The sequence below is a fragment of the Larus michahellis genome, chromosome 2 (assembly GCF_964199755.1).
Source record: "Larus michahellis chromosome 2, bLarMic1.1, whole genome shotgun sequence".
In the NCBI taxonomy this organism is placed as follows: Eukaryota; Metazoa; Chordata; class Aves; order Charadriiformes; family Laridae; genus Larus; species Larus michahellis.
In genome coordinates, this window is record NC_133897.1 from 63725706 (window position 1) to 63739501 (window position 13796).

The 13796-nt window shown below is 38.2% G+C and overlaps 1 protein-coding gene across 1 annotated transcript in view; it reads left to right on the forward strand.

Annotated features, from left to right (window-relative positions):
- Nucleotides 1-8282, forward strand: part of RECK (reversion inducing cysteine rich protein with kazal motifs) — a 74190-nt gene extending 65908 nt beyond the window's left edge. The window contains 3 exon segments of the mRNA XM_074575720.1: nt 1011-1084; nt 4455-4610; nt 6977-8282. Of these exon segments, the coding sequence (XP_074431821.1) occupies nt 1011-1084; nt 4455-4610; nt 6977-7192 (446 nt within the window). The 3' untranslated portion in view covers nt 7193-8282.
- Nucleotides 8283-13796: the final 5514 nt, after the last annotated feature.

The following is a 13796-nucleotide window of genomic DNA, read 5'->3' on the forward strand; positions in this document are numbered from 1 at the left end:
GTAATTTTTCGAAAGTGGCAGCACAAATACCACACTGGAATGCCAGACTATCGTCACAGTTCCCAGAAGAACAAAAATTATATTTAATTAGAAGACAGAGTAAGATACCATATGTATTTACAGTACTGTGAAAGAGGAAAACAGTACGAATAGTTTTGCAGTTTTGCAGTTTTGCTGTTTTGAACTGTTTTTTTACTATTTTCACAAATACTTCCTTTATGAAACAGGCAATAACTAATCACAGGTAATACACAGAGCAAGGAACGCTCAGTTTTTAAAAAGAAACAGTTTTATGAATTTTTCTCATTCACTGCTTTGAAAAAGGGTCTTTGTGCTTTGGTATTACATTTAATAATGTCAAAGTCACAAATGTGAATTTATATATACTAAGTTGGGGGTGGGAATTAAATACACAGTCATGGGTTGAAAGTTGAAATATTAGCCCTTTGGTTTCTGAGATAGTGAGGAAAAACTGTAGGAGAAATATGACATGCTTCTGTATTAAACACAGATCTGTCAGACAAGCCCTTCTTCTCTCCCATTATATAAAGATTCTAAGCTCCAACATGGTATAACTGCATAAATTAACTTTTGCAGTGTACATAATTGTTTTCTGTCATGTCCTATCTCTTTCAGCTCTTTAAATCATCATTTCTGCAGTTGCGTATGCATGCATCCATACAAAACCTTGTCTTGTAGTATACAAAGTGCCTGTGGTTTTTAGCTTACAAAAATGTATCATCTGGAAACAAATGAAAATCCATCTGATTGCTTCATGTCGATAGTAGTAAATGTTTGTTGAAAGGTGACTGCTTTTGCATTATAAATTTTTTTAATGTTAAGAAGTCTTAGAAATCGTGCAATTCTGCTATCAGATTGAAAGATTCACTTTGCTTTGGCAGTTCTACTATTTTCATTCTCAGTCAATGTTCAACTTTTGACCTCTGCTTACCTAAAAGTAAAAAGACCATTTGCTTTTATTCATGAGATATTTTTTTTTATTCACATAGGAGCCTGCTGTCCACTATGTGCTGGAATGCTGAGAATATTATATGACAAAGACAAGCTGGATACTTTTGCAAGGGTAAACAGTTTAATCGTGCCTTATGTTAAGTGGTACATGGTAAAGTCAAGTCTTCTGAAAAGTTAACACATAAAACCAATTATTTTTCAGCAGATAGTGTGGGATTTGATTTTTTTTTTCTTTATACTGTTTATACTTTCCTTTATTTCTTAATATCAGGCATAGAAATTGAATGACAATGCAAAGCAAAACAGAATTAGAATAGGCACAAACAAGCACATTCGGGTTTGCAGTTTAAATGACTTGTCATAGTAAAGACAAGTGATACAGGAACTGAATCTATTTCATGGTAGTAATAGAGTGGATATTTGTTATTTATGGCCTTCTTGTTAAGATTTTTCTTCTAGCTCGCTATTTCCTAATGCAAGTAACTTAGTTCTGACATTGCCTTATGTTTAAATTGGATTGTTTTACAGTCTTTGGTTTATCTAGACAGTAGTCACTGATTTTGCTGCTCATCAGCTAAAATGTTGGGTTTTAATTTAACATCTCTGTAAGTTAGACACTAGCGTCCTTCATTGCTGCTCTTTAAAAACCTTTCAAAGTAAGATGGATCTTCTGATGTTGATTGTCTGTCACTGGACACAACATACTAGGCCCAGACTCCCCATGTGATGTATAAAAGGATGGCTCTTTATTGACCTCTGCTTTTATGCTTCAATATATGGAACAGAGCAGAACGCTTGATTTTTGGCACAACATCACAAGATAGAGCAATATGATGATGATGCCGAGTGAAGCAAAACAATTAATGTTTGCATCTGCACATGATTTTAATTTTTTTATATATCAAGAAGAAAGATAATTTCCCCAAAACGGTATAAAACTACATTAACCTATTTATATGTTTAGAAGTGGAGAGAGTTAGCTCTTGTTGTAAAAAGCACAGAAAAAATCAGTTTCAACAGGACCCCTAGAGGGGTCTAGTCCAACTCCCTGCTCAAAGCAAGGTTAGATCAGCTTGGACAGCTGAGTTTTTTAAAACCTCTATGAGCGGAGATTCCACAAGCTGAATGCTGCTGGACTCTCTCCAGTTCGGCAGCACGGCCAGAGGGGAACTGGGGAGTATATAAATAAAGGGGGACATTGACTTCTACTGGTTCTGTTCTTGCTGTTGCAGCCCAGTGTGTGGTTGGCTTTCATCTCAAGGGCGTGCTGCCGATTGATGTTCTACGGATTTCCTCTCAGAGATTTGTGTGTGTGTGTGTGTGTGTGCGCGCGCACGTGCGTATTAACCAATTTTGCTGAGTAACAGTGTCTCTTGGGTCATGACAGCATCCTGGAATGTCTTCCACTTGTCACCTCTCTGTATCAGGGGCATGGTGACCACTGCAGCTTCTCGGTTAATATGTTACAACACGTGGCTGTGAAGAAGAATTTTTAGTTTTAAGTTAAAAGGCAGCTTTCCAGTTAAAGAAATTTATTGGACTTATTCAAGTAGTTGGTGATAACTTCACTACTCTCCTCTCACCTACTAAGTATGCTAATACCTGGATTAGGGTACGTAGTAGTTGTCTACTTCTTTTTTCCCCTCTCTTTTTTCTTCCCTTTGTCACCACAGTCTTGCTGACTTTCTCTTCTCCTGCTCACCTAACACCATTATACACAGTCTTCAAGTTTTCAGAACTCATATATATAAATATGTATATATCTTCACATTTAAAATATGTGATGTCTCAAACATTCAAGTCAGCGTTCTGTCAGCAAATACTAGAAATTACAGATGTTTGAAGCTCTGTGGTTTGGAAACTTCAATCATGGGTCATCCAATAAGCCCCCAGAGATTGTCACAGCCGCCTGGAGACTGTGCACGGTGTGACGCTGCCCTGAGTATAGAGAGTTAGAAGCTCTGTGCCTTTGTTATTCCAGTGTGGGTCAGAGGATAGCTAGCGTCTCATAATAACACAGTAGAAGAAGCCCAACTGTGTATTTGAATAGATTTGATACCTTTGTCATCTACATTAAATTAATGTTAATGACGTCGATCTCCTCTGATTCCATCAATAAAACGATAGGATTGGTGTGCAGCTCTTGCTTTTGGCAGTGTACGTACATGTAGAGTGTACACAGCCATTGTACTGGAGATGCTTAAGTCTCAGATAAATGGAATCATTACCAGAAATGCTAGCATACACCTTAACCAGCCCGAGAGGGCAAGATGTAGTAATGTATGCCTGTTTTAGTTGAGACAGGTGGTTCATATGAGAAAAAAAATTGCTTCAATTACTGAAGAGTTCTATAAATCTGACTTTTTTTTTTTTTTTTTTTCCTCCCCCAGCCCCTCTGGCCTTTTCTGTAAAGATAGCAGGAAACAAAAGTCAGCATCTACTCAGAGCAAAGAAACATTAGGGATCTGCTAAGATTCTGATCTATTAGATTTCTAATCTAAGACATTAAAATCCAAGTTTGACACTATTGGTAATCTTTAAAGTATGCATGTGCTTCTGTTTTAAGACTGTTTAAACAGGGTTTGCTGATCAGTCACCATGTCAGCCTACATTTTAATGGGGCTATGACAAGGAGATCCCTCAAAGATCTGGTAAATAAGTGTTGTGTGACACCTTTCAAACTTTATTCGTGTAGTCTAGTTGCATTTCCCAGATTTCCATTCCTGTACCAGTCGTCTTAAAAGAAATGAAGCTACAGTAGGATAAGAAGGATGGATCTCTTGCAGCTAAAGCTAGAAAACAGAACACAGCAGAATGACCAGAAATCACAAGTAAACTATTTGTGTTGGTATGTGTACTGTTCAACACATCCAGAAGTGACCTGGAAAAACAAGGTGTGGCAGTCTTTCAAGAGACTGAGCATCTATGGTCAAGTTGTTCTTTGTCGGATACAGAGAGCAGAACAGAGAAAAGTATATTTACCTGGTAGTTACGTAGTCATCTCGTAATGTCACGTGTTCTGATATATACAGACACATACCTGTCTTCACAAAGCCATAGCTCTTCATTTCTGGTGTCTCTTGGAACAGGTTCTGTGCCGGTGAAGGAGTGCCAGCTGGTAGGGCTGCTCTGCCTCTTGTTTCCTGGCATGGGAATACAAGCCACTGTAACAGAGAACCGTTTACGTTATTTTGAGGGACGTGATACATTTACACGCTAACCATGAAGGTGGAGAACAACACCTATCAAAACCGTGGTTAATTTAAGAAGTAGAATGCTTTCTCCCCTTCTTCCTTTCCCTTTTTTAAGTTTTGGCGTAGTTCCGTTTTGGTTGGTAGGTTTTTTTTCTAGAGAGTAAAAATGAGTAGTTTAAGTGGCTGAAACAAATTTTCTGGCATGACGTAATGTTAGTAGAACTGAAGAGGAGAGAGGTAATTTTGCATAATATCACATCATCCACTAAGTTCTTTCTTTTCTTCCAGGTAACAAATAAAAAGCCTATAACAGTACTTGACATACTTGAAAAAATCCGCCTGCATGTCTCAGTGCCACAGTGTGATGTGTTTGGATACTTAAGCATAGAATCCGAAATTGTAATTCTCATCATTCCTGTGGATCAGAACCCCAAACCATTGCAGGTAGACTATGATGTTATTTCATTTACCCAGCATGGATTTCCTTTCTTTTTATATGTGTACACTTCACTGTTTTCAATATAGCGGTTTTAAAATTGTGCATTTTCCTGTGTACTGAGTACAAGGGGATTTCTCTAGTGACTCAAATCTGAATAGCTAGGATTACGGACGGCAAAATGTGTCTTGAGAATCCTGCTTTTCTGATAAGAGGCTTTTGAGTGTGGGTAATAACAGGAGGGAGGTGAGGGAACGCCAAGGGTAGAGTAGTATGATTTTTGTTTTAAAATTAATAAATGCAGAACCCTCAACTTTCTATGGCTAAAATAACAGAAAATACAAACTGAGGAAAACAAATAAATTAATGAATGACTTCTTAATTTAATATGAACTGTATATTAAATGCAAACCTGCATATGAAATGGTACTCCTTTGTATGGTGTGATGGTTAAAAGCAGATTGAAGTATATGTGATATTAGGTTGAAGCACATCATACACATTGATAACGTCAATGTGCACAATGTATTAATGTGATAAGCAGTAGCTCATACCAAAGAGGATGTTCTGAGACCATCCTGGCTTTGATATTCCTTTCCACCTTGTGGTAAAAAGTGCTGGGAGATCCCAAAATGCTGTTACGACCTTAAAAAGGAAATAACATTACAATAAGCTTCCCAGCTTGCTGTGTCGTAGCTGCATGTTCCCAGCATGCTAGCAAGCAAGAACCTAACGCTCACAGTACTAAACTCTAAAGGTAAAACAACAAATGCAGCTCAGAGTTCTTACAGTATTTTCTTAGGAGCAGTTCAGAGCAATAGAAGCAATGATTCGGCTATGTATTACGTTATTATTGTCTTGGAGATGTTGCTTCATTTTCACTTTCTGCCTGTTAACCTGTGCAAGACCAGTGAGGAGATCATCTTCCTATTAAAAGGAACATAATTCCTTGCCATTTTGTAGTTGTTTCTAATAGTCTTGCCGGGCCCTGTTGACGGCACTTCATAACGACATCCCTTTGGAGATCAGGTGTTCTGACTGGTTCATTCTGTTACCCGACGTGTTGATGTGTACTAGTGTAACATGAAGTATTTAGTTTTGAAAAGGAAGGGGAGAGAAAACCTGCCCACGATCTCTCTCTTGTCTTTTAAAATACAAACAGAATTCTGGCCAGTTAATTTCCTGTTGTTTATTTTATATTGACAGCTGCTTCCCGTTTCCATTTTATTTCTAGAGTCCATGCTCGGTATTGTTTCTGGGGATGGGCTAAAGTTATGGTATAGTTTGAGGGGAATAGAGTCACTGCCATGAACTTTGGAAGCTGCGATATCTGAGAGGGTAGTTGTTTCTCAGGCAGATGTACTGCGTGTATTTTGCTTGCCCATGCTACCGGAGCAATCCCGTTATGTCCAGCTCGGCTCCAACTTGTGTCTCCTCCTTTAGCAGAAGTAGCCCAGAACGTTACCAGGACTTAGGAAACAAGGTCTTGAGCCTTGCCAATCTGGTCAGCTCTCACTCCATCTGCAGGAGGTGCTGTCAGACTCCTGGGGAGAGGAGGACTCTCTGAAATCAGAGAGGCCACCTGAAACCAGGGAGGAGCTCCTCATCTCACTGGTGACACCCGTTGCTGAGCTAGAAGTTCCTCAACTTTCAAAGCTTTGGGAACGCCCGTATTAAGTTTGCCAAGTTAAAACTTCACCAGAGGCAGCTTCCAAAGTTGTTAAAGAGACTTAGTACTAAATTGATTCCTGGGTTGCAGTATAAAGTAAGGTGGAAAAAAATGGATTTTTCTAACATAAATTCATAATTATCATCCTGTCAGTGGGGGAATGGAAACCTGGGTTTTCTCAGGTTTTCCTGTTACTTCCATTCTTCTCTTCCCTTCCCATTAAAAGAAATCAATTTTCCCTGATTTAGAAGAAAAAGCCCAATAAGGAGAAAATTCTGATATTTTTTTTTTTTTTTTTTTTTTGACTGCTGCAGACTTCAAGGCAGTATCTTGGTCGATCAGGAAGGAAGTCCTCAGTTTTAGAGACACTTACTTTAGTTATAATTTACTGTGAGCTTTTTGGCATTGCCATTCAAAACACATCACCCACATTAACTTGTATGTAGCTTCCTTCCTTCCCTTTTGCTACTTCTCAGGGCTTCCACAGTAGTTTTCATAGTACTATGGCAAGATCTCCAATGACAAGAGATAAGATCTGTGATAAGAGCTCCAATATGTTTTTCAAAGAAATACAAAAGTGGTATAAATCTTACGTGCTGATGGGAATAACTGAGATTTTCTTTCCTGAATTGTGCCATCTAGCAACATTTATGCATTGTCATGGCAAGAAGAGAAGTAATAACTTTTTTTTTTTTCTTTCCTTAGATCGAAGCCTGCAATAAAGAAGCAGAAAAGATAGAGTCGCTGATAAATTCAGACAGTCCAACATTAGCTTCACATGTACCGCTGTCAGCCCTGATTGCATCTCAAGTACAAGTTTCATTTAGCATTTCTTCTCCTTCTGTTAAAGTGGTGCCTGTTCTGCACTCCCTGTTCATAAGCCTTTTATTCACCTTGTCGGGATTAATATATTATATATAACTGCTTAGAAAATATGCATAAGTATGGCGGTGGTTTCTATTGTGAAGGACATTCAGAATTGTTGATCACTGAACCAGAAAACAAAAATTGTAGATCTGATGAACTAATATTTTTCAATGAAGAACTAAAAGTATTTGGAACTAGTATTTTTCAATGAAGAACTAAAAGTATTTGGAATGACGCGAAAAGATGATTCTTTTATTCGTTACTAGTCAGATGACTGTTTTCAGCACAATTAGATTGTTTTCCGTTGATCTCGGAAACATAAAAATACTCTGGAAGGTTCTGACATTATGGATCTATGATTTTTTTGCAAGAAGGGATCTTATAGAGTTTTTTTTCAGCAATGAACAAAATAGTGTTTTGAGTTTGTTGAAGAATGTTAATTTTATTTTATTCAGATGCATATCAGTGACAACGAAAAGCATGCACATATTTTTAAACATCATTTTCGGAAGAAAAAAAAATTGCTGCTACTTACTTACCTTACCAAAAATTTAAGAGTTTATTCTCGTGTAAATACGCTTTCATATTTTATTATGAAGAAAACTAACTAGCCCTGGGCCTATTTCAGTAGACGTCTTTGCTTGGACTAGTGAAGATTTGCAGGACATGGGGCTCAGTGCTTGTAAAATGACAATCAAGCTCTATACTAGTACCTGACTTCAATGAAGAAATATGTTCTTTTTATAGTTTTGTACATTTCAGAATCTCATATTGGATGCAAAATTATAAAGAATCTCAGTATCTGTATTTAAGTGCCATTTAAAATATTGCAGTATTTGCATGTTATCTGATGAAATTTATACTTTAAATGTTTATACAAACAGTATGTTTTATTACTTATTGTATTTTATGCACCTGACCTTAGCCTACATGAAGTATTTTATATCAGTATTATGATAGCCAACTTTTGAAGTATATAAAGAAAAACTTATTTTTGCCAAAATGCTGAACTTTGAAAGAAAGCACTGAAAACTTTTTAAACATGTATGTTGTTGTAGCATGTTTGTAGCAATTATTTTCTGCTAAATCTTTTAAATGCAAAAGTATTAAACCTTTTTATTTTAATAAAACGCTTTGTCACGTGTCCTTGTATACGAATGCATGTAATTTCATAGAATTCTGCAATACAGCATAAGCGTCTTTCTCTCTCAAATCAATGTTTAAAATTAACTGCGATGACATATATTGGTGACTCACACAGTTTAAGGTTTCCAAAGAAAGTACATTTCAAGGGGGCTTTTACCAAATCCGTGCCACGTGCACGTAAGTTTATGCTGTGAGTGGCAGACTTGATTTCCAGGGAGGTGGTGGAGTCACCATCCCTGAATGTGTTTAAGACTCATTTAGATGTGGTGTTAAGGGATGTGGTGTAAGGGAGAACTTTGTAGAGTGGAGTTGATGGTTGGACTCGATGATCCCCAGGGTCTTTTCCAACCTAAATGATTCTATGATTAGCTATAGAAGAATGTCGATGTCCTTATGGGACCCTCTTGGGTGAGGCTACAGTCAGCCTCAGTTTTGCTTTGGAAGAGACTTCTCTCACCTACAGCTCGAAATCTGCACAACTGTTCAGGACAGAACTACTGCCTTATTCGTCCCTAAACTTTAGGGCTCAACCTCCTCCAAAGCGAACTGCGTGACTAGATGTGTGCCCTTGCAAGCTGGCAGAGCAAGTTTCTTCGAAGCCTCCATCAGTTGCTTTTCTAAGCCTGGCATCTCTGTTATTTATTGTCTCTTAATGAGTGAAAAGCACTTATTTTAAGCGCAGTTGTACTCTGCATATATAGTTTCTGAGTACTTGTGGTTGATTGAGTACAAATGCAGACAATCTTCGGAAGTGTTCTTGCCAAATAACGCCAGGAAGACTCACGCGCATAATCATCAAAGTCCAGATACAAAAAACTTGTTGAATGTGTTGAAAATCCATCTGTTTCTGAAATTTCTTCTTTAGAAACTTGGACGCAAGAGCATAATGAATGTATTCAGAAAGCTTTTTGAACTGAAATGGCTTAGATGATCTCACCAGAACTGCAAGCAATTCAGATGGTTTATTGAATTCCTTAATTTTTCCAAATCATTAGCAAGTGTCTCTTCAACATGTAGCCTGCTTAGCATTTAGCTGAAACAATCCAATGACTACTAAAATGAAAGGAATTTTAAATGTCGTAAGAAAATACATATCTATATGTATTAAAAAAAGTCTTAAGAAAATACATATTTATATATATTAAAAAAAGTCGTAAGAAAATACATATCTATATATATATTAAAAAATGTCGTAAGAAAATACATATCTATATATATTTTAAAAAATGTCGTAAGAAAATACATATCTATATATATATTTTAAAAAAGACTTAAGAAAATACATATCTATATATATTAAAAAAAGACTTAAGAAAATACATATCTATATATATATAAAAGTCTTAAGAAAATACATATCTATATATATATTTTAAAATGTCGTAAGAAAATACATATCTATATATATTTTAAAAGTCTTAAGAAAATACATATCTATATATATAAAAAAGTCTTAAGAAAATACATATCTATATATATATATATATAAAAGTCTTAAGAAAATACATATCTATATATATATATGCGCCACACTGGAAAAATTTGAAGTTTAAAAATATACTTTTGTGGAACAGAATATAGAGTGATATTTGGGGTTTTTTACAGCTGTGAAGACTTTCTTCAACGAAAGATAATAGCAAAAAAAGTTGCCTGAGTTTGTATGATGAATCTAGAAAAAGCAGAATTTAAGCCCAGAGATTTTTGAATTCACATGTGAGTGTCCAGTACTTGGTAGAAAAGAGTGAAGATTTTGAGTGGCTACGTTAAATATGTACAGAACCAATGAGATTTCATATAATCCTAAATTCTTGATCATAAGTCCAGCATCCAAAGAGTTCAGGGCTTAGGTTCTTTTTGCTGGATGAACAAAAGTACTTACGGACTTTCTCGGTTTTCTCAAGATCTCAGACTACCTCAAAGGAATGGAGAAACTATTTACTTACGGGTTTGAATTCAAGCAAACTAGGAGAAAAGATGGAAGAAACCAAGCCCAGTTTTACTTGAAAGTTATGAAATTGGAACCTAATGGGGACAAATTTGATACGGGTTTCAGATGAGTTTTCCATATAAGTGCTAATGATCTGCCACCATCTGTGTGGAAATCTGGGTTAGTTTAAGCAGGAATGGAAAGAGCAGGAGGGCGCTTCAAAGCAGCACAAGTCTGGTTGTTACTTTTATAACAGGACTCAGCTGAAACATTTACAAAACATTGTTTTCTCGCCTGCTGAAAACCAGAGTTCGGGTCAGTACATGGCTGCGGAGGGATGCTTGGGTTCTGCGGCAGTTCGGCCCTTCCCAACCGGGCGGCAGTGAAGGGGAGATGCCAGCACAGCCTGTTTGTACACCCCTAGGAGCGCATCAGCCCCAGGGGCAAATACCGCCACAAATAAGAGCAAGGGGTTTCTGGCTTACGCTTTCTGCTGAGTTTGGAGTCCAGCAGGAGCTGGGAATCTCTGAATGAATTTTCAGAGAAGGTGAGAAGTTCTGTGAGAGGGCGTGAAATCGGTGCTTAGAGCTGCAGTGTCACTTTGTGGCCCCGGTCTTCGCTCATGCTCTTAGTTTTATGCTGCTTTACCCAGTGGCATAACTTGGCGCTTTGAGCGTGTGTGTCTTGGTTGAAAGGTCAAGTGTTATTTCTACATCCTTACTGAGTGTTTTGGCACTTGTCCAGGTCTTCCTTTCACACATAGCAAAGCATATTTCGAAACTTTTCAACACAACCACTATTTCTAGGAAGCCCAGGGGGGATTTAGAGGAGTTTCCCACTTTAGACAGCCTTTCTCACAATGTAAACATTAAAGCCTTTAGAATATATTTAAATACTTTACACTAATATAAGTTTTATTTAAATTACAAATGATAAAATAGACTTCTGCAAGCAGAACATAGTAACAGCTTTTATGATCAGTAAGTTCTTCATCTTCTTCTTGGACTCTCCAGTTCCTCCAGAAGGGAGGAAAATAAAATCATACCTTTACGTTAGTCCATTATTCTCAAACTCCTGGCTACTGTTATTTAGAAATAGATCCATGTATTTTAAGTTCATCTAGTTTTAGCGCGTTATTGCTAAACAATCCTGTGCACTGACAGCCCCCGCTTCTGCATTCTTCAACAAGAGCAAAGTTACAGTCAAAAATGTTAATTTGAGACACTTTGAAGGAGACTCACCCAAAAGGCAAAGGTATAAAATGTTTAAAAAGTAAAAGCTATTGTAAAAGGGTAGGGTTTTTCCTTACAATTCCTTGGACGTAAAGGATATTCTCCATATCCTTGGAGAATAAAAAATAAAGGATAGCCTTTCCTGAGGATGCAAGAACTCATGAAATAATGCAGTAACCTTATGATGAGTTACATAAAGAACGTTTAACTGTGAATTGTTGGTTAAATGATTAGAACTGTGCTCTTCAACATATATGTAAGAGCACAGTTCTGATTACTTTATACATACATAGATACAACATATCTACAGCTATAACATATCTATGAAGCTATAAATGACTTTCCAATTTTTTTTTATTAACAGACACCTGTTAATCAGATCTCAGTCCATTCTTAAAACGGAATGAATCGGTTCTTCCCCAAAAGTATTCTCCGGTTTGCTTTCCTCGAAGCTGGTTTCTGCTTCATTCTGCATTTCTGCCAGGTCCAGTGAGGGGAGTAACCTGAGCCAAAGGGTGTTGGTGGTTCTGTAACTCTGACAGTACTTAGCAATCCAAGAGAGTCTCGCTGTAAAGAGCAGGCCTTTTCTTTTGGCAAATTATTTTTGTTTTGTTTGGCAAATTGTCTCGGTTTACTCCTTCGTGCCTGGATCTCAGCATCAGCTGCAATATATCCAGAGGTTTTCAATCTCTTTTTTCAGTTCTGATTCTCCTCCTAAGCTAGTGTTCTTCTAAAGCACTTCTGAATAATCCTAGAGGGTTAAATTATTTAAATAGCAGGTTAGGATATACAGCAGAACCAGAGTTTTTTTTGCAAAGCCTTCTCACCAGTGCTGGTGTGGCAGGTTTCCAATGAAAGCCTACTCTTCAACTCGGTGAGAACACAATTCTACGCTTTTGCTGACAGTGGAATGAGTGGATGGTAACCCATCCACCCAAGTAGTAATAACTTACTACTGTTTTGTGTATAAATTTATTATTTAATCCATTTTTTAATTGCAGCAGCAGGAGTAATACTAGTAAGTATGTATAAAGATTACTCACATGCACATATATATACGCACAAATATATACACACATCTGCGTATAAACATTTATCTCACAGTGGCCTGTATCAGCCTCTTCAGGAAGAGCACATTTGGCCGTTGTGGAGAATTTAGTGATTTATTTTAGGAAAGAATCCACATTCTGTGAGTTAATACTTTTAACTTTGGATTTCAAGTACAAAGAGCAATCAAAGATGCAGGATCAATCTGTTTGACCTGTTCGGTAAGTTATACGCAGCGTTGTCTAGCTATAAGTGTGCAAAAAGGTTTGAAGGATGCCTCTGGATTGTTGTATTCTAAAATGCACCCATCAGCAGCAGTTCATTTTCCTCTGAGTTAGCAACACTCTGGTTCCTCCTGGTCAGGGCCAGAAAAGCAGCTTCCAAGTACCAGTGTGGGCGCTGACGTTAGTCATTGACATTATCGACCGCCAACCATCCGCAGAAGTTCAGTTCCTCTGGCAGGAGAGAGTAACTTTAAATATTTGTAGCCATTAATTGCTTGCAGAAACTGAGTTGTTGCCAGCGAGGCTGTGGTTGTATCGTCATTAGCAATGGCTGTGCGCACTGGCAGCTCAGCTGAGCGCTGACTTCATCCAGACCAGGAGTAGGCACCTGACTACACGCTCCTGACTTGGCCAGAATACAAGATCTGGCAACGTGCACTCCAGCCCAGAAAACCAACCGCATGCTGGGCTGCATCAAAAGCAGCATGGCCAGCAGGGCGAGGGAGGGGATTCTGCCCCTCTGCTCCGCTCTGGTGAGACCCCACCTGGAGTACTGTGTCCAGCTCTGGAGTCCTCAGCACAAGAAGGACATGGACCTGTTGGAATGGGTCCAGCGGAGGGCCACAAAGACGGTCTGAGGGCTGGAGCACCTCTGCTATGAGGACAGGCTGAGAGAGTTGGGGTTGTTCAGCCTGGAGAAGAGAAGGCTCCGGGGAGACCTTAGAGCCCCTTCCAGGCCCAAAAGGGGGCCTACAGGAAGGATGGGGAGGGACTCTTGATCAGGGAGTGTAGTGATAGGACGAGGGGTAACGGTTTCAAACTGAAGGAGGGTAGATTTAGATTGGATATTAGGAAGAAATTCTTTATTGTGAGGGTGGTGAAGCACCAGAACAGGCTGCCCTGGGAAGCTGGAACTGGGTGATCTTTAAGGTCCCTCCTAACCTGAACCATTCTATGATTCTATGATCCAGCAAGCAGCCCATCTGGTTTTTATGCTGGAAAACAAATGCCGTCGTAAACACATTCTCTGTGCACGTGCTAAATCTGTCAGGTTGTGCGTTTTGCTTTTTTTAACAGATTTA